The following is an 18,933-nucleotide window of genomic DNA, read 5'->3' as shown; positions in this document are numbered from 1 at the left end:
CCCAAAGGAGGCATTGTATTCTATGATGGGCCTGATGAGGGATGAATAAAGGGGCACTATTACCTCTCTTGATCTAGATGTGAATACTTTCATGATGAGGTGGGCTATGTAGAAGGTCTTTCTAACCACTTTGGCAATGTGGTTGTCAAAGGAGAGATTGCTATCAACTTGGGCCCCCAGATCCCTAATTACTTTCTCTGTACTTAATGGGTTACCACCTATGTGGTAATTTGTGGGCACATTGTTTTTGCCAAAGGGTATGACTATACACTTTTTGGCATTTAGCTTTAGATGGCTCTGGCACCAGTTATCCATCTCTGCGAGACCTTTTTGAAGGATGTTTGTGTCAGCTGGAGAGTCGATTATGGTGCCCAGTTTGCAGTCATCTGCGAACTTGGTGAGCCATAGTCCTCCCACGTTGTCCTGTACCTCACAAAAGTAAATACCGAACAAGAGAGGTCCCAGGACAGAACCTTGTGGGACGCCACTTGTGACCGGTTTCGAGTCTGACATGGCTCCAGCAACTCTGACTCTGTGGGTTCGGTCTTTGAGCCAGTTTGCGACCCATCTTGTGACACAGGGGTTTATATTTAGGCTGGATAGCTTATCTATGATGCCCGAGTGGGGTATTGTGTCAAATGCCTTTGCGAGGTCCAGATAGGCTGTGTGGACTACCTTCCCTTCATCTATGGTCTTGGTGACTGTTTCGAAGAAGTCGACCAGGTTCAAAAGGCAGGATCTGCCCTTGAAGCCAAATTGGGTAGGATCTAGTGTCTGTAGGTCTCCAATGTCTTTGTTTGAGTTCCATGATGATCCTCTCCATATCCTTGCAGACTAGGCTAGTCAGGCTTATGGGGCAATAGTTTCCAGGGTCCGCAGAGGTGCCATCTTTGTGGAGTGGGACCACTGTTGCTGTATGCCATTCTTTGGGCACATATCCTGTAGTGAGGCTGAGATTGTACAGCAGTTTTACTTGAGGGATTAGTTCTTCTTGGAGATCATGTAGGACGCAACCTGGGACGCCATCTGGTCCCATGGAAGCAGTGCTTTTTGCTTTGGAGAGGGCGGCCTTCACCTGAGCATCAGAGATGTTTGGGAGGCTGCACTCTGCCGGGATAGATACTTGCCCTTTTGGGGGGGAGGGGGGGAGAAGTTTGCACTGAACCTGTCTGCCAGGATATTGGCGATGTCTATGGGTTCAGTGTATTTTATGTTGCTTAGAATCAACTCAAAACAAGTCTGGGAATTGTATCCCAGGTTCCTAACATAACTGTAAAAAGCCTTATGATTGTCTTTAGTGTCCTGTGCAATTTTTCTCTCAAAGCTGGCCTTGGAGGATTTTATGAGGGATCGTAATTTTTTGCTAGTACTGATCAGAGATTCCTTCCCTTTTAGGGATTTTGCTCTATCATGTAGTAGCTTCCTCCTTCTGTTGTACAGTTTATTTATGGCTGGGGTCCACCAGACTGGATGCCTGCCTTTGGATGATGGGGTCTTGATTTTGTTTGGGATAGCATGATCCATGCATTCCTGGAGATGTCCGTAGAATGCGTTTATATAGGATTCTGCAGTTTGGACCGTAGTTTCCACTGGCCCTGGGGCCTTGAAGGATTCCACTTCGGTTTTGAGAAGTGTGAAGTTCGCTTTTGAGAAGTTTTTCACTGTGGTTTTCTGGGCTGGGGGTGGGGTCGGGATGTGGATATCCAGTGAAATTAATTTATGGTCTGATCTTACCAATGAGGGATATACTTCTGGTATGGAGCATAGGGGTCCCCATGTTGGTAATGATCAGGTCTAGTATGTTTTCCCCTCTTGTGGGAGTGGTGACTAGTTGTTCCATAGCATTTGAGTTTATAAATTCCAGGAACCTTTGGGCTAAGGTGCTGGGGCTTGAGTAATGCTCCCAGTCTGTTTGGGTAGTAGAAGTCGCACAGTATAATGGTGTTCGGAGAGATCTTCATGTTCTCCAATGTTTTCAGGAAAGCCGAGTGAGATTCCTGACTTTGAGAGGGTGGTGTCTAGGATGCTATAAACTGAAAAGCAGTCTTGCCCACTGTCAGTTGCACATGGATGGTCTCCGATACTTCGTGCAATGCCACTAACCTGGAGATGTGGATTTCCTTGATAAGTATGGAAATTCCCCCTCCTTTTGTGGTTCGGTCCGGGTTTTGGGGCCAAAAAGCATGATATGAGGTATAATCTGGTAGTGCTGGGGTGCTCTCTGGAGCCTTGAACCAGGTTTCTGTCACTGCACAGATATCGATGTTCTCCATACTGAGGAGAGCTTTGAGTGTATGCATCTTGAGGTTAAGACTTCTGGCGTTTAGCAGCATTACCCTTAGTTTCTTGTTCCTTGTGCTGTCTGGAGGTGGGTTTGACTTTTGAGCCTTGCCTAAAAAAGGCACTATGGGGGTGGCAAGAGCCTTTGCCAATATCTGAAAGCCCAGGGGTGACAGGTGCAAGCCGTCCCTAGCGAAGCAACGTGGCTTGTAGAGCATGTCATCCCAGGCTGACAGACACTGGATCCCCTTTGAATGACACCAAAATTTTAGTCACTTGTTAAAATCGATCATTTTGTCTTTATACTGTGGCATCATTCTAGGTGAGGGTAAGATGCTGCTCAAGGTCAGGGTCATACCGGCCTGGGCTGCATGATCAGAGAGCGCCTCTGTCTCCATGTAGTCGAGGGAGGTACGTCTCAGGTCATTCACGCCAGCATGTACAATGACTGAGTCATATTTGTATTTGTTTTGGAGTGACCTGAGTGCTTGCGTTATGTGGTGGATCCTAGCGCCAGACAGGCAGCTCACTGTGACCTTCTCTTTATTCAGCCTGGTGAGCGGGACGTCAGTGTGTCTGACAATAGAGTCACATTTTACAAGAGTATCAGGTGTGTTGTTCAGCCTTAAGGGCTGTGACTGCTTGGCACACTGACTTTGTGTGCTATGTGTTGTACGTGTTTTGTTTTGGGGTAGCGTTTGCTTGGATGTCTGCTTTGGAGGTCTCTGTTGCATGGGTAGATTTTTATTTATAGCCTCCGAGTATGTTTTTGTGTTGTGTTTGGTTCACTGTTGTGGTGGGACTATGTGATACTGGAATTGTGTTGTGTGAGGTTACCTTCTCCTCCTGACTGGTTACACCAGTTTTGAGATGAGAGCTCAGCCTCCAGTTTGGCAATATGGTTGCATCTCTCATATATATTTGAACCTGTTTGGAAGAAGAGAGGGTTGTCCGTGTACATGAGACACTTGTAACATTGCCTCAAAATTCCCAGATTCACCAGCTGGACTGGAGAGGAAAGCATTGACTGACCTTTGGACATGCTAGAGTAATATAGGAAACTGAATTAAAACGGACCAATAGGGGACAAGGTAATCGTAGAGAGTATAAGAGTAAGTAGTGCTTATGGTTTATTAGTGCTAACTTGTAAAATTACTTATTTGGACCAGTGAGGGGCCTTAGAATGAGAATATGGTGTTTAATTTGATAGATAGGGCAGTTCTATGGGGAAAAGTGAAGAGCAGACTTTGTGGAGCCAGGAATAGTTTAAACCCAATTAGGCGGCGCTGCCCGATGTTGCGCTATGCGCAAAAACGCACAAAACAGGGTTTTAAGAGAGGGAGATCAAGGAGTTAGGAATTGACCCAAAATGGCCAATAAAACTACAGTTTCAAGGCAGTAACCACTCCCACAGGGGCAGGCAAGCTGCTCAATGTTTATCACTGCCACTGATGAACACAGAGACTTCCCTTTAGCCCAAGCAAACAATGGCCTCCAAGAAACTTACAAACAGTTCAGAACAGCAAATCTGTAACTGAACTTTTTTAAATCTCAGAAAAATGGGAAAAAAGCAAGATTTTTTTTGTTTTTTTGTTTTTTTTAAGGAAGGCAGAGGTTCACAAGTATCAACAAGTTAGAACAGTGCAGTAAATGACCCCACACTTGAGTGCTAGGCCAGAGACGGATAAAATGCAAGTTTTAAGAAAAAAATGATTTTAAAAATAAGTGCAGGCTGGAAATTCAGTAATCGGCTCTAGGCTGTGTTCTAAATACAGTTACCAACACAGAAATCAAGTTTAACAAGCCAAAAAATGCTCAAAAGTAGGCGGCAATGCAGAAAAACTTAAATAATCTGAAGTGAAATACTTAAAATCTCAAAAGTGGCTCCTTTCTTCTCTCAGCGTTTTCTCCTCTTACCATAAATATAGATGTTAGAGTGTATTCACTGTTGCAGTCCTGGTTACCCTCCCTCCAGCCCCATGACTTCTTTTGGCTATACCTCTATTCTCCTTTACTATACTTAAAAGCTTTTTGATGTATTTGCTTTTTTGTTGGAGGTATAACCTTGTATATTTATATTTAATTGCTTCCCTTTGGGGGGGGGGGGGCACCTGACTTCTGAAACAAGAAAAACTGATGTAATGGCGTCAGCTGCATGCTTTATACCCCTGACTACCTGATGTCATGGAAGATGAGACAGCAACCGACGCAGGATCCAAGACTTTGATAATCGGGCTGACTGAAGGCTACTGCAAGCAGATAACCCAAATGTGATGACTGCAACAGCGAATGCACTTGAACATCTACATTTATGGCAAGTGTACACAACTGTCCTTTACCTCACCGGTTGGAGCTCCTTCATCTGGACAAGGGTTCTCTCAGACTTCACTTGTCCACTCTGCAACTCATATTGTCTGTGGTAATGTTTTGATCCCTTTTAGGCAATCTTTTGTGAGGACGTGTTCAGGGTTTTACAGGAAGCAAGGAAAACCTCAACAAGAAGTCTTGTGTCCAAATGGAAACTATTTTCTCTCTGGTGCCATGCTTGTAACCAAGATACTTTTCAGTGGGGGTCCCTCTGGTTCTCTTTATTTGTGTGTTGCTCTAGTCTGGCTTGGCCTGATCTTATGTGAAGGCCCATTTGTCAGACATTTCTGCTTGTCTGCCCTTGCATCCTCCTTTGACTTCTCATTTTGAGGTCAAACAATTACTTAAAGGTGTTCTGTATATTAGGCCTCCACGAAAACTTATTCCTTCTCTTTTTGGGACCTTAATTTTGTTTTGGAAAAATTGACTTGGGTTCCTTTTGAACCTACAGATTCTGTTTCTTTGCAACATTGTACCTGTAAGACTTTTATTGCTGGCTCTTACTTCTGCTTAGATGGTTTCTGAGCTCCAGGCCCTTAGACCTTATGGCCATTCCTCCTCTTTTTTCACAGAGACAGGGTGTTCCTTTGTACTAGACCTTCTTTTGTTCCCAAGGTAGTAAATGAGTTGTCCTTGAATCAGTTGGTACAGCTCCCTTCCTTTATCCTTTATCCTCAATTTATTGGTGAGAGGGTTCTGCATACCTTGGATTTTGCACAGACAGCTCAGGTATTATTTGGATAAAGCTAGGACTGTTTGTTTGATCAGCTTTGTTTCCTTTCATCCCAGATCTTTGAGATTGGCTATTTCTAAGCAAACCATCTCCTCCTGGATATCTTAGCACATTTACTTTTGTTTTTCTTTTATGGAAAATGACTACTTCTGTTAGAGCTCATTCCATTAGGGCTTCTGCCTTCTTCAAGGAATTGGACACCCGTTCCATCTTTGAAGCTGCTACTTGGTCTTCAGTTCATACCCTTTACTAAGCATTATAAGTTGGATACGGTTTCTAGGGCCAGAGCAGGTTTTGCTGACACCATTTTGTGGGTTTTTTGAGGGGTTTTCTCAGCCTTCCACCTCCCATTCTGTTTCTTTTCCTTTTTTACTCTCCTTTTTATGTAGAATATTGCAACAGTGATGTATAGAAGGACATTGTACAGTTATGTAAAATCTTACCATAACAGTAGATGACCTTCTCTTCACTGTTGCAGTATTATGTCCCTCCAACCCTCTCGTTTGTTCTGCATTTTTTACTTCTGGATGTGCATGGATTCCAGTGTCCTATGGAGACTATTCTCTTGTAGGGCAGTTCAGTTCTGGGTAGTTGTAGCAATACGTCCGTTTTTATGCCCTACATTCTGTGCGGGAGCGCAAGTGTGATGTACGGTGCTTGCAAGATAATTTGTTTTTTGTATACTGGCCGACTGTTGGGCTGTCCAAGGCAGGAGATTCCTTTCTTTTTAGAATACTGCAACAATGAAGAGAAGGATATCTAAAGTTATGGTAAGAATTTGCGCATGTACTTTCTGACTTGGCACATATATTCTCTCCATATTTCAGTTCTGCCTTTGCCCAAGCATTGCAGTTACGGTCCTTGGAATTTCAAACGGCATCCAATTTTCTAGTTATGAAAATGTTGAAAAAAAAAAAAACACTATTTATTCTGGAAGGCAGCTTGTATGCTCATTTCCAGAATCTGAAAGATGGCCAGTGTAAATGGTTGTAAGATTTTTGACCACTTTAAAACATGCTTTTTGTGAATGTAAGATGGTATACAATATATACACACCTAAGCTTTGATTTTTCATTTTTCAAAGTCATGTTTTAAGATGCTATTCTAAAATTAAGAAAAAGGTGCGTTTGCCTTAGGCCATGGCTTTCTGGCCAGAAAATAAATGTAAAAGCTGCAAGCGTCATAAGAAGAGTAATCTGTTTGCAGACTCTTAGCTTGCAACATCTGAGTGTTTTGTATATGCCGTAGGTGTAAGAGTTTCAGCAGTATTCAACAAGTGAGAACAGCCTTCTGCTTCTTTAGGAGGTCATTTAGGCCTTAGACACACATGCGCACACACTCGCACACAATCACACTCGCACACTCGCACACAATCACACTCAAGCACACTCGCACACAATCACACTCAAGCACACTCGCACACAATCACACTCGCACACTCGCACTCAATCACACTCGCACACTCGCACTCAATCACACTCGCACACTCGCACTCAATCACACTCGCACACTCGCACTCAATCACACTCGCACTCAATCACACTCAAGCACACTCGCACTCAAGCACACTCGCACTCAAGCACACTCGCACACTCGCACTCAATCACACTCGCACTCAATCACACTCGCACTCAATCACACTCGCACTCAAGCACACTCGCACTCAAGCACACTCGCACTCAAGCACACTCGCACTCAAGCACACTCGCACTCAAGCACACTCGCACTCAAGCACACTCGCACTCAAGCACACTCGCACTCAAGCACACTCAAGCACACTCGCACTCAAGCACACTCGCACACTCGCACTCAAGCACACTCGCACACTCGCACTCAAGCACACTCGCACTCAAGCACACTCGCACTCACAAGTTTCTATTGTGTTGTATTTGCTTGCTTTTTCAGTGGCTTCATGCTTTTCAGTTTTGCTTCTTGCCAAGCCATAGTCCAATTAAGGGTGTCCCTCTTCTTTACAGGTCAGATTTGTTATTGTGACTGCTGCAATTTGAAGACCAGTGTTAGATTTGTGAACCAAAATACCATGTCCATCCCCCACCTTCCAATTTACACTGAAAACAAAACGTTATTATTCTACTTCAGAAGCACTTCATAACTGTAGAAAAAAATTTACTTTGAAGTATCTTCTGTATTTATTTTTGTTTTTTATTTATTTTTACATGTCCAGTGAGGCAAAATGCATTTATTGTAGATTTCTGAGGAAAAAATCTGTGAACTGGGAGATTATAAGCAGTAGTAAGTTGCATAATGTGTATCAGAAAAAAATGTTGGTGCACTACTGTGTAAAGTGTACACCGACAAAAGGCAGTAGTGTTTTTTAGAAAGAATAAAATGCAGGAAAAACATAATGTGCGAGTATTGTCATGGGTATGTGCAAAGGTTTACAGTGTATGCTATGTGCATTTCTTGTATTTAAAATATGAAAAATGAATGGAATGTGTTATCGAAAAGTATCCATAAGAGAGCGTTAGATTGGTATAGTGGTTATGGTGATACTAGAGATAAAGTGACTACAGAGATTCGCACATGCATGGGATCCACATGCTTGCGAATGAGGGCTCAACAAGTTGAAGTAGTGGAACCTAGGGGACAGTTCACAGCGAGTGAGTAAGGAGGTTAAGAGCAGAACTGCAGCTAGAGTCTGATATGGAATATATATAATTAATTAATTAAAGGAAGAAAGGGGTGGAAGATTTGGTGATGAACTAGAGTAAAGAAACATTAAAAGTAGAACTGGTGTAATAGATCCCCAAATGTAAAGGAGATGAATTGCTAGGTTAGGAAAATTGAGGTGCTACATGATGGAATGAGAGCAGATTGTTCTGAGAGATGAGAACATGCATATGATTTAAACTTAAGGAGGAACTATACAGTTGTGAAGGAAGTATCTCAGTTTTTAGATACCAGGAAAGAATACATTGCATCATCAGCTTTAATAATTGATTTTCAGACGTGCAACTGCTTAGCATTTTATGAGCGTGATGATTTATATTCCAACATAGTGAGGGTAGTTATTCACTAGACTTTTTTTGTACTCTAATAAGATGGGTGATTGTAAGTCATTTGTTCAGTGATGGCTGTTTAGTAATGTTAGGCTGTATAGTGACATGTTTGGAATGACAGACTTGAATCATATCTGTCTGTTTAGTGATAAGATGATTGGAGTTTGTTGATGGAGGTTAGTAAGTATAGATTTTAAGTGAAGATTGTTTTAGGAAAGAGGATGGAGGAAGCTAGAGAGAGTCTGGCTGCTGGGGCAATGCAAGTTTTAGCTCTGGTATAATGCCTAGGGTTTTATTTATGTTTTGTTTTGTTCTGGAAATGTTGAGTACACAGTTTCAAACAGTGTGCTAATATTGAAGTAAGATGTTTATATGTTTAGAGGGTAGGCTAGTATAAATTGGTTTTATGTATTTTATTTATTTATTTAAATTTGTTGACCGGGAGTGTTTTATTTTGGAATAAGTTACAGAACTGAAGAGAAACAAGTTCTTTTAGTAAAGCTTGTGATGAGCTAAGTGACGTCTGTGACATGACAAGAGTTTGAGTGGTATCCTTATATCAGCTTTTAATAGCATCTTACACATGATTTTAATTTCCAAATCAGAGTGACTAAATCACCTATATTATTTTTAATTACGCTAAATGGCCAGCCCTGACATGACATGCTGTCTGTGATTCATGCTCTCCTGTTTAGAGGATACTGCATACTGCAGTTGATGCCTGAATCAGTTGCCTTGGTAGGTATAATCCAGATTGTGTGCTGCTGACACAGCTCCATTCAGTTTTTTGGGCGCACTCTGTGCCAGCATGTTTCTGGGAAGTGGGAGGAACCCCAGACAGGCACTTACATATTCCACCGAGACCAGAGGTCAGAATCTATCCCCACTTCACACAATCTTTGGCCAGAGGTCGGGACTGAACCCTGTACTTGTGCTTGGGAGACAAAGACTCTAACCACAATGCCAACCATGTCTTAATGCCCTATTCGTTTACCTTACATGTAAAACCATATTGCATACAAGCTATAGAAAGATTTTATCTTGAATCTGGCATGCTAGGGCAACAGAACTGCATTGATATCTGACTGACAAGTGCAACAAGGGAGGTATTAAATGTTGCTCATACTAATTATTCATATTGCCACAAGTTTTATATTTGTAAATATGTCAACAACCTACTGCTGACAAGTATGTGTATAGCTTCATTGGTTACTGAGGTATTTCAAGCTGTTTGTAAAATATTGCAAACTGAATATTTACGGTGTTTATTATAACTTAGAAAATTCAGCTTGACTACATTGAATCTAATGAATGCTGTCAGCGTAAAGATTAGTTTGTTTGCTATTTACACTTAGTAACTCCAAGATTGTTGAGATATGAATATTTACTTGATCTGTTAGGCATACCCTGTTAGCACAAGGATTGGAGACAAAGCCCAGCGTTAGGGATAGATTGTAAATATTGTTCTTTATAAAATTAGTAAACTAGTGCAATGACAGGCAAGAGGAAACTGAGATGGATGGATTTCATGAGGGGAAGACCTGCAACAGTCCTGGCATGACTGTCAAAGAAGTTAGGATAGTGGTGCTGAATTGAGAGAAGTGGTGATAGTTGCCACACCACCCTGACCCCATGAAGGGGGGGGGGGGGTGTCAGTGATGGTCTTAATTCCATTGTTAGAAGTAGCATTGTTCCAACTGCAGAGCTTTGTGGTAAAGATTGGGTCATATGGCTATGGAATGAGTGTGTATTCCCACAGAATTGTAGTTATTAGGAAGATTGTAGTAGTGCTGTGCTGTGCCTGTTTTGGGGAAGATAGGAGTGGAGGTTTGCAGAGGCAGATGCCATAAACAGATATAGACGTAAGTGAAGGCAATCTTGGCTTTATGTTCAAAATGGATGTAATGTGTTAAAGGTTGAGTGTTTTATCAACATCATAGCAGGAAAGAAATCTCTTCAAAAAAGATTTTAGGAGGACAGAATGGTCAGGAGTTTTAATTTTTCAAATATTTTTGCTAGAGGAAGAGATGAGTTTTAGTCTGATAGCTGCAGCTCAGGATCTGGTGAAGTAGGATGTGTTCTCTCCTTTATGAAAATGTGTGATTGGAGCTCCGCTCCCCCCCCCCCCCCGGAACATTAATATGTTTAATTTGGCGATTTTTCCTTCAAAGAGATTAATATAGGGTATGCAAGAGAGAGAGGCTCCAAGATGCAAAAATGTAATAGAGATGTTGTCTTTATTAGGTGATTCATATGGTTTAATCTTCAGTAAAGAATGCTTTACAGAAGAAGCAGACAGTATTAGGATGGTAGATATGACAAAAGGGAGAATATTTTAACTGGTGGGAGGGGTCAGCATTGGTTGTAGGGCTGTCCAAAACTGTTCAGGTTTTACTAGACTTCATTTGTAATTTTTTTTAATTTATTGTTTTAGTTTCCATACCATGGATGTACATTTATTTCTGGTCTTGTTTGTGAAGTTTGGGATTTGTGGCAAGCCCATCCATATTTAAGTGGTCTCTGCAGTACTATGAATGACAGGTGTTCGGAGTTATCCATTGAGTCAGAGACTTGAGCTTTTGGGAACAAATAGCAGCAGTAGTATTAACATTGTCGTACAGTGACATTAAATTATTTTGCAACACTTTCTAATGAAGGAAAACTTATAGAATTGACCAGTTAACATTACACAGAGCATGATGTGATCATTTCTGAGACTACATTTCTTGAAGCTCCTGAAGTGTGTTTTATTCATATGACTTACAAGACACGTAAGATAACTTGGACAGATCCAGATAGGTTGTGTGGACCGAGAAACCACTATCCACTACTTTCTGACCTTCTTGAAGTTAGCAAAGCTAATTACATGCATCCTCCCCTTGAAAAAGTCACAGTCAAGGGTCTAGCTGCTTAAGGTTTCTGATATAGTCATTAATGAAGTCAGCTAGGAGGCATTCTATGGTCTTAGGTTCATAGATTAATAATTAATTAAACTGGTAAAGTTGATATTTCTTGGATCTGTGGTACAGGCCCCTTTATGAAGGATCATCACAACAGCTATTTTCTGTACTTTGTGGTCATGCTCTTTGGCTCTGCTTAATTTAAACAATTTCATGAGGGTTCCAACAAAGATTTGTTTTTTTATATACATTAGACATTCAAGCGATTTGTCTGGACCCATGGAACTGGCGTTTTTACCATTGATGTTAGATGGTCACTTTGTAAAGTTAACTAGAAAGAACTGAAGCTGTACTTTTTGTTTAATGTTTTAATCTGTTATTGGTATACTACATACATTAACTACAGTTATATTATCTATTAGCATATCTCAAACTGTAAACCATTTTTAGTGCAAACTTGTTTTGGTAGTAAAGAAAGCTCATGCAGAATATAGTCCATGTTAGTACCTAAATTAGATAATTAAGGGAAGTATTATAATTGATTTATTTATTTGTGTTGTATTATCATAACTGATGATTTTAATTCTGTTAATGATATGTTTATTACTGTTAGAAAAAAATGAATAAATAAAATTAATAAGTAAAAACTAAAAGAACTGAGAAGTAAAGCAAATCTCAGTATTAGCACATTTCTTTTCCCTTCACTGTTAGTGACGCAACAGGTAACACACTTACCTTTGGTGCTGGAAGACCAGAAGGTTGTGGGTTCTATCCCCCCCTGCAGGTGGTTGGATTGCTGACACTGCAGGGGGTGCTACACTCCTGAATATGTCATCCTTTGGATGGTCTCATCTACCCGAGTGGTAGTTCAGGAGGATGTAAAAGATCCCACTGCACCTATTGAAAATAGTAGGGGAAGGTCCCCTAGTAGTGCATGTACCACCTCAGGTCTCCCATGAAAAGAGCCCACTAGCCTAGTGTGACTAACCAAGTCAACAAAGGATAAATAAAATAAATTCACTGAAATTGACTTTGTGATGCTGAGTCAGCTGACAGCACTGCAGCTCAAGTTATCAGGTGAATTTTTGTAGGCTGGACTGCAAATAGAATAACTCTTTGCTCTTGTCCTTATGTTCATTTAACAACACAGGCATCCAGATGCCAAAAGAACTGAGGTAGATTGTCGAAAGCCTCCATCATTCATCCTACAGTGCAATACCAGACCTAGTTTACTGATCCACCTCTAATGTAATATTTTGCTGGGCAGCACGTTCTGCCTGGAAGACTTCAGGCATTACATCAGAATCTCCTATCCCTAGAAGGATTTCTACTCCATGCACAGAAAATGGACTGTAATGTTCTCTGTTAATGAATTCCATTACCATTGCATGGTACAGTCTGATCCCATGGACTATCCCTGAATGCTCTGGACCCCACAGCGCTGCCTGTATATCAGCTGTAATACTGCATTCCTTACAAGGAAAACTGTCATGCATGTTGTATACACTCTGATCCTTTAATGATGGTATGCTGAGGGGCTGCATTACAGGAACAGAATTTATATTTTAGAACATATTTTGAGTAATTCCACACTGTTCAAAGGGGAGACTCACTAAATGGTGCTACTGCACATGCATCAGTCCTAGGGTTGCCATCTTTCTATGTGGTGAAAACCGGACCAAAAACCACAACCCAGTCTCTATCTGCTCATTTCCCCATCTACTCCACCCACTGTCCTGCCCATTTTATAATGTCACCACATGTCATTACAAGGTGGGATGCCTTATTTTGTTTTTCCCCTTTTTTCTAGGACGTCCCAGTATCGCATTAGCAATGCTTTTCAATTAGAAAGCTCATCCAAGTTTGCATTTTTACAAACTCTGCCATTCTATTTGTACCTTCTGGACTACTGGGCTAACATTCTGATTATGGGTATTGAAAAATACCAGATAGATGGGAAGAACTTATTGTTGCCATCTAACTCTGAGCTAAGATGACTATCAGCCTCAGTACAGCTCTACCTGTATGTCCATACTGGTACTGTAGCATATGGCCTTTCTATCATGTAATGCTTGCAGTAACAGTGCTGACAATTTCTGTGCTGCTCCCTGTACAGAATCCACATTTTTTTTATAATTTATGGCATATTTTTGACTAGCAGTATTAAAAATCATTGAATATTCAGGTAAATATACAAAGGATTGCAATTCTTTAGCAAAATCATGTATTGTATGGTAATAAAAGCCAGGGTAAGGGATTTATTTTGGGCCTGGTTATATAACTGAGAATATAGCTTGACTACATGAATTTCGAGTTAAAACAGGCTGTCCAAAAATGTTTTTTAAGAGACAGAAAATTAAAAGGTAGATGAAGATGTGAAAATATCCACATTTGCACAGATAAAGTGGTGATAAAACATTGTTCTGTATGGCTGAATTTCCCTGGTATGGTTTATCCTAAATGTTAGTTTAAATATAGAAACATTTTAAATTACCTGGTTGCTTTAAATATTAAGTGTGTTCAGTGGAGTTGAATCCAGTGATTCCATACAAAGTTTTGGCCTAACTGTATTTGTATAAAATATATAGAAATATATACATCAGCTCCCGTACTAGTGACCGTTTTTCATGAAGATTATGTTCTTATCGCAGTTTTTGGCAGTTTACGTATTTTGTTATGGAATTAAAATGTTCTTCTAAATATATTGTGGGGGGAAAGTAACTCACTGATTGATTTATAAATCCAGACACAGATAATTGGGTTTATACTGTAATCTGTTCAGGAAGGAGTACCCAAATTCTGATATGAATGCATTGCAATCCTTGTGATGCTTAGAGGCCATAAAAGAGGTACATGCAGTGCATAGTCTGCATTGCATTTAAGTAAAACTTAAAATGAAAGCTCCTACACAGTGTAGCACTTCTACTAGTAAACTGTTTAATATAAGCTGTAGCATATATAATGGCAAACTGTTAGAGGGTAATGAGGCTGCATAATGAAGACTGCAGTTTTCCCATAACCTTTGCAAAATATTTGATAAAATTTTCCACAGTTTTCTAGTGGCCCTGATTATTATTATTTTTTTTTTTTACTTTTCTGCTGATTTTCAATGTCGGTGTAAAGTTTTAAATTCCAACAGACTGGCTTGCATGGCACTGATTTTATAATTGGGCACTGATTTTATAATTGGGCTTAAGGCTCTGTGATTCTGCATTAGTGTATACAAGTTTATTTGATTTTACATTTTTAACTGGTCCAAGAAGTCTTTCTGCCATGACCTAGGTTTTGCAGGCAGAAACAGAAAATAGCTAGAGTTTTGATAACTACATGATTTGCTATCATTAACTCGACACACAGACTGTCGAGTCCACCAATGCCCGAAACAGTTCTGTGAAAGTCAGAATATCATATAATGGTGATACTGGTGTACATGAGACAAACACCAAACCCCAACACTCCCTACTATTCTAGACCCAGGAACAAGTGTTACCATGGGTCCAGAAGGTGGGCAAGTTTGGACAGTCGATAATACAGGTTTTCGACATTCCAGTATTCGCAATGTGGGAATCGCGTAGGTGGACTCGATCGCCTGTGTCTCGAGTGTAGGATAGGAAACCAAACTACATAGTGTAGGTAGATATTGTGAAACAGTAAATTCTAAGATATGTAGTTACAATACAGCATTTATTTATATAATCAGTAAGCATACCCAGATTTTCAGTAAGAATCTAATCCTAGTGAACAGCGCATTTAAAAAGAACTTCAAACAGTACTAGAGAAATCTTGGTTTATTAATTTATTTTTTTTAAAGAACCAGGAGTGTAGTAACTGCTTCAGGTAGCATACTGTCACAGGTGTAAATTGCTTTCAAATCTGACCCAAGATCAACTGTGCACCGTGTAGGATAATACTTTGTTTTGGGTGCTTAGGGTACAAGGGTGTGTGTGTGTGTGTGTGTGTGTGTGTGTGTGTGTGTGTGTGTGTGTGTGTGTGTGTGTGTGTGTGTGTACTTTGTTTTTTGTGAAAGTAATAGGTACCTCAGTACTCACTGTATTAGTTGATTGTCCACTGCAACATTTGAGTACATCATATGTTTATTTGTTAAAACACCTGCCATTTCTCAAGACTTCACACTCTGAAGGCATATCAATTTTGGCTCATGCCTGCATCACTGTGCTTAGGTTGAGGCATGCTTGTCACACTGGTCAGCATTTTTTTTTTTAATTGGCATGAACCATGTGCTGCCTGCAAGAAAACATGCTAAGCTGCAAGGATCACTTGCACAAGAATCCCACTAAAGAGCCCACAGAGTGGGACTTAACGGTACAAAAAAGGTGCTTGTTACAAAGGACCTTATTGAACATGAAATGTCAGTTACAACTTATTTCAGCTTATTTGCCAGTAGGCTAATAGTTAAGACAAAGTCCCCAAAAGTATGCAGTAGCCTCCAAAAAAGGAAGGCAGGAAACAATTAGGTCTAGTGAAAGGGTCTTGAACAGAATGCTTTGACATTTGGTACTTTAGAAGGACACCCTAACCCTTGATGAATTACATTATTCAAATGCAACTGTCATGTAGCCAAAGTGCACATATCTACAATGGACATTTTTGCACATTTTAACTCCCTGCAGCTGAGCATCAGCTGTTGTGAGGGCCTGTCCTTTTTCATTGGGTCTGTCACTCATGATTATCCTTCCCCAGGCTATCTTTGACCCATGTACTGGGCCAGTAAGAAGATTGAAGCCACTGAATCAGTATCACACTGCCGCAGAGAATTGATTTTTCTACTTCCCTCCCCAGAGCTGGGTGTAAACATTGCACTACTCCTCAATTCTGCAAGTGGTTATCATTGCCTGGAGTGCCCACCAACACCACATGGTTGTTTTCCCTTTTTCTACCAGGGAAAAAAGCTGCACTAATGTGTCTCAAGTGTGCTCCCTCCCAGGATGGGCACGCCTATCCTCCCTGCTTGTGCTGTCATGCACATGAGCCACTGTTTGAATTCAGGCCACCTGGGCTTTATCCCACTACACCATCAGTGCATATACAATGGACGCATTCCTAGTGCAGGCACTGGACATGGACATTTGTCTAGTTGCATGATTTGTTACTGTATTAGCCAAATGTCCATCAGATTTTTGATATCCGAAAACAGTGCAGTGGACAAGTCACTTAGGTTTTGTTTAACAAATCAGTACCCAAGATGAAGAGGAGAAACTATGAGGTTAGTTGAATATCTTGTATTTGGGCTGAGCTACAGACTGTTCCTAAAACTGTTGCTTTTACAAGTCTGTGACCTAAAAGACAGAGTCCTGAAACTCTAAAATAACTGAAATCCCATCCTATAGAGAGGAGTTTGGAATTCACTTCTACACCATTAACTCTCTAAGAAGTCACCAGTATCCCCTCTCTACATGGGGATATGCCCCACACCCCAGTAAATTATAGTAATGCTAATGTTGCTGTATCTCAGAGTATGGGGAGTATTCCAAGATACCACAAGGTTGGATTTCATGTCTATTTCCCCCATTGCCAAAATAAATAGTATTGCAATTCCAAGTATGAAAGTTACAGTCCCTGGATTTACAACATTTTCTCTTGTACCTGTTCCATTTTCGAAACTGTGTTATCGGCCCTTGATTTATGTAATACTTATGTCCTACCTAGCAAGCTTACTTTATTAATTTTATGATGATAAATAAGTATAATGGCCAGGATAATGTTATTTTACATGTTTTCTAGATTTGTAAAAGTGTAGCATTATTGTGGTGTTATTTAGCTGAATGACCTAAAGTTTATTCAGGATTTGAAGCACTATTAATATGTATTAGGAATATTATAAATATAACTTGGTTTAGATTCTTATTTTATTGTCAACACACAGGTTCATTGGAATATACTAGGCTAATGACCACCAGAGCCTTTATAAGCCTAGTAGCGCAACTCAGTTGTGTCCCCTTGTTATGTGTGTGTCTAAATAGGAGGGCTATGTTAGTTAGGAGAGAAGTATGTTACAAGGGGAATAGTTAAGGAGCTGCAAAAAAGTTAGTTAGGCAATGTTTACTGTCAGCCACTGTCTATAGGAGACAGAGGGCCGGGCCTGGGGTGAATTTATGGTTTTCTATCCAATGTTAGTTATAGAATGGTTAGTGTTGTCCTCTCTAAGAGTTGTGGGGGTCATTCCAGGGTATGAATTTATAATTTCCCAACGAACAGTCAAGGTTGTGTTTAAATAGGGTTGGGGTGGCTCCTGCTTCACACAGATGGGAAGCTTTGAGATACATATCTGTCTTATCAGCATGTTCCAGTTATGTCGCAAGTAAAGTTTAAATCCCTTTGGATCTACTATTTGTGGTACTGTTCATTTTATATGGGGTAAATCTCCATCAAGTCTGGATCTAAAGATGACTTGTATACTAAGCACAGATTGCCTATTAGCAACTTGTAGGAGAACAAGTTTATAGACATGGCTGTAATGAAGTCTGTGTAGGACAGTGTGTTAATACCTTTGATCCTCTTGGTGAGGAAACTCTGTGGGTTGTTCCAGCTGTTGCATATGCCTAGCCAGGTTCTCAGTGATAGGTCTGATAAGGGCCAAGTTCCCAGATATCTAACTGCTGGGTCAACTTTTAGAGGTGTTTTATCAATTTAGTAATTTGCCTGGGTGTAGGTTTTCCCATTTTAATTCTTATAGGTTGTCTTACAATTACTTAGTGAGTGTGCAGAGCTTGCCATAATAAGCAGTGTGTTGTGGAACTATTTACCTGTAGAGCCAGTAACTGCACTATGATGCAAAGTTCTTTCATTTCACAGTACTGTAGGCATGGTTTTGAGATGTGCAAACATATAATTAAAAAAAAACTCATCTGAGTTGATTTTAGTAGTCACAATTGTCTGAGTTGTCCCGTAATACAATCAGATTGAAATGGGTTTGATTAAAAAAATAACAGCAGAGCAGATTTGATTCTTTTAGGAGCCAGAAGCTTCTAAGTTGTCCATCAAAGCGAACAAATGTAAATTGAAGGCTTAATCTAGTAGGGAGACCTTTCTATAACTTTAATAATTAGAAGAGAGTATATTTATGCAACAATCATTTATTCTATTTTTTTCTTTTGTCCTAGATCTTCAATGGTAAGCTGCTGAGAATTAAAGAACGCCATCTGTTTTTAAAGCACCTAGGGAGAGCCCAGTACGACCCAACACATCCTCACTATATTTCTCTGGACAGACTAGTAGCAACTCCTGATACAGTGTTCTGTAATGAGATAGCCAAATCTTCACAGCAGGACTTTGAACATTTCCAGAAAACACTTTGATAAAACCATTACAATAAAGTAGTCTGCAGCTTGCCTCACAGCAGAACTTTGAACATTTCCAGAAAAGACTTTGATGGAACCATTACAATAAAAGTCTGCAGTTCATGTCTGAGAGCAAGCTTTGTGAAAGTCTTCTGATTGTAAAGGTTAAGTGTTTTCAGCAACTCATCCAGTAGGATTAGATTGCAGGCATTGTTCGATTAAAACTATTTTGTTTGGGACTTTGGGACATTGTTTGCAATTGGGGGTTTACTCTATCTGTGTTGTTGGAAAACTGGATTATGACAAATAGCGGAAACTAGCCATACGGAGTGTGT

General features: G+C 40.3%; 1 protein-coding gene across 2 annotated transcripts in view; it reads left to right on the top strand.

The window, feature by feature from the left end:
* The window catches only part of MTERF3 (mitochondrial transcription termination factor 3), a 459,706-nt gene extending 440,985 nt beyond the window's left edge, over positions 1–18,721 (top strand). For both annotated transcript variants that reach the window (XM_044065624.1, XM_044065623.1), the window contains one exon: positions 18,422–18,721. In XM_044065624.1, coding sequence (XP_043921559.1) covers positions 18,422–18,616 — 195 coding nt within the window. In that variant the 3' untranslated portion in view covers positions 18,617–18,721. The remainder of the gene's footprint in view (positions 1–18,421) is intronic.
* Positions 18,722–18,933: the final 212 nt, after the last annotated feature.

Source organism: Protopterus annectens, chromosome 3.part0 (assembly GCF_019279795.1).
Source record: "Protopterus annectens isolate FY-2018-M chromosome 3.part0, PAN1.0, whole genome shotgun sequence".
In the NCBI taxonomy this organism is placed as follows: domain Eukaryota; kingdom Metazoa; phylum Chordata; order Ceratodontiformes; family Protopteridae; genus Protopterus; species Protopterus annectens.
The sequence above is the reverse complement of the archived record's forward strand: the minus strand, read 5'-3'. Positions and strand labels throughout refer to the sequence as shown.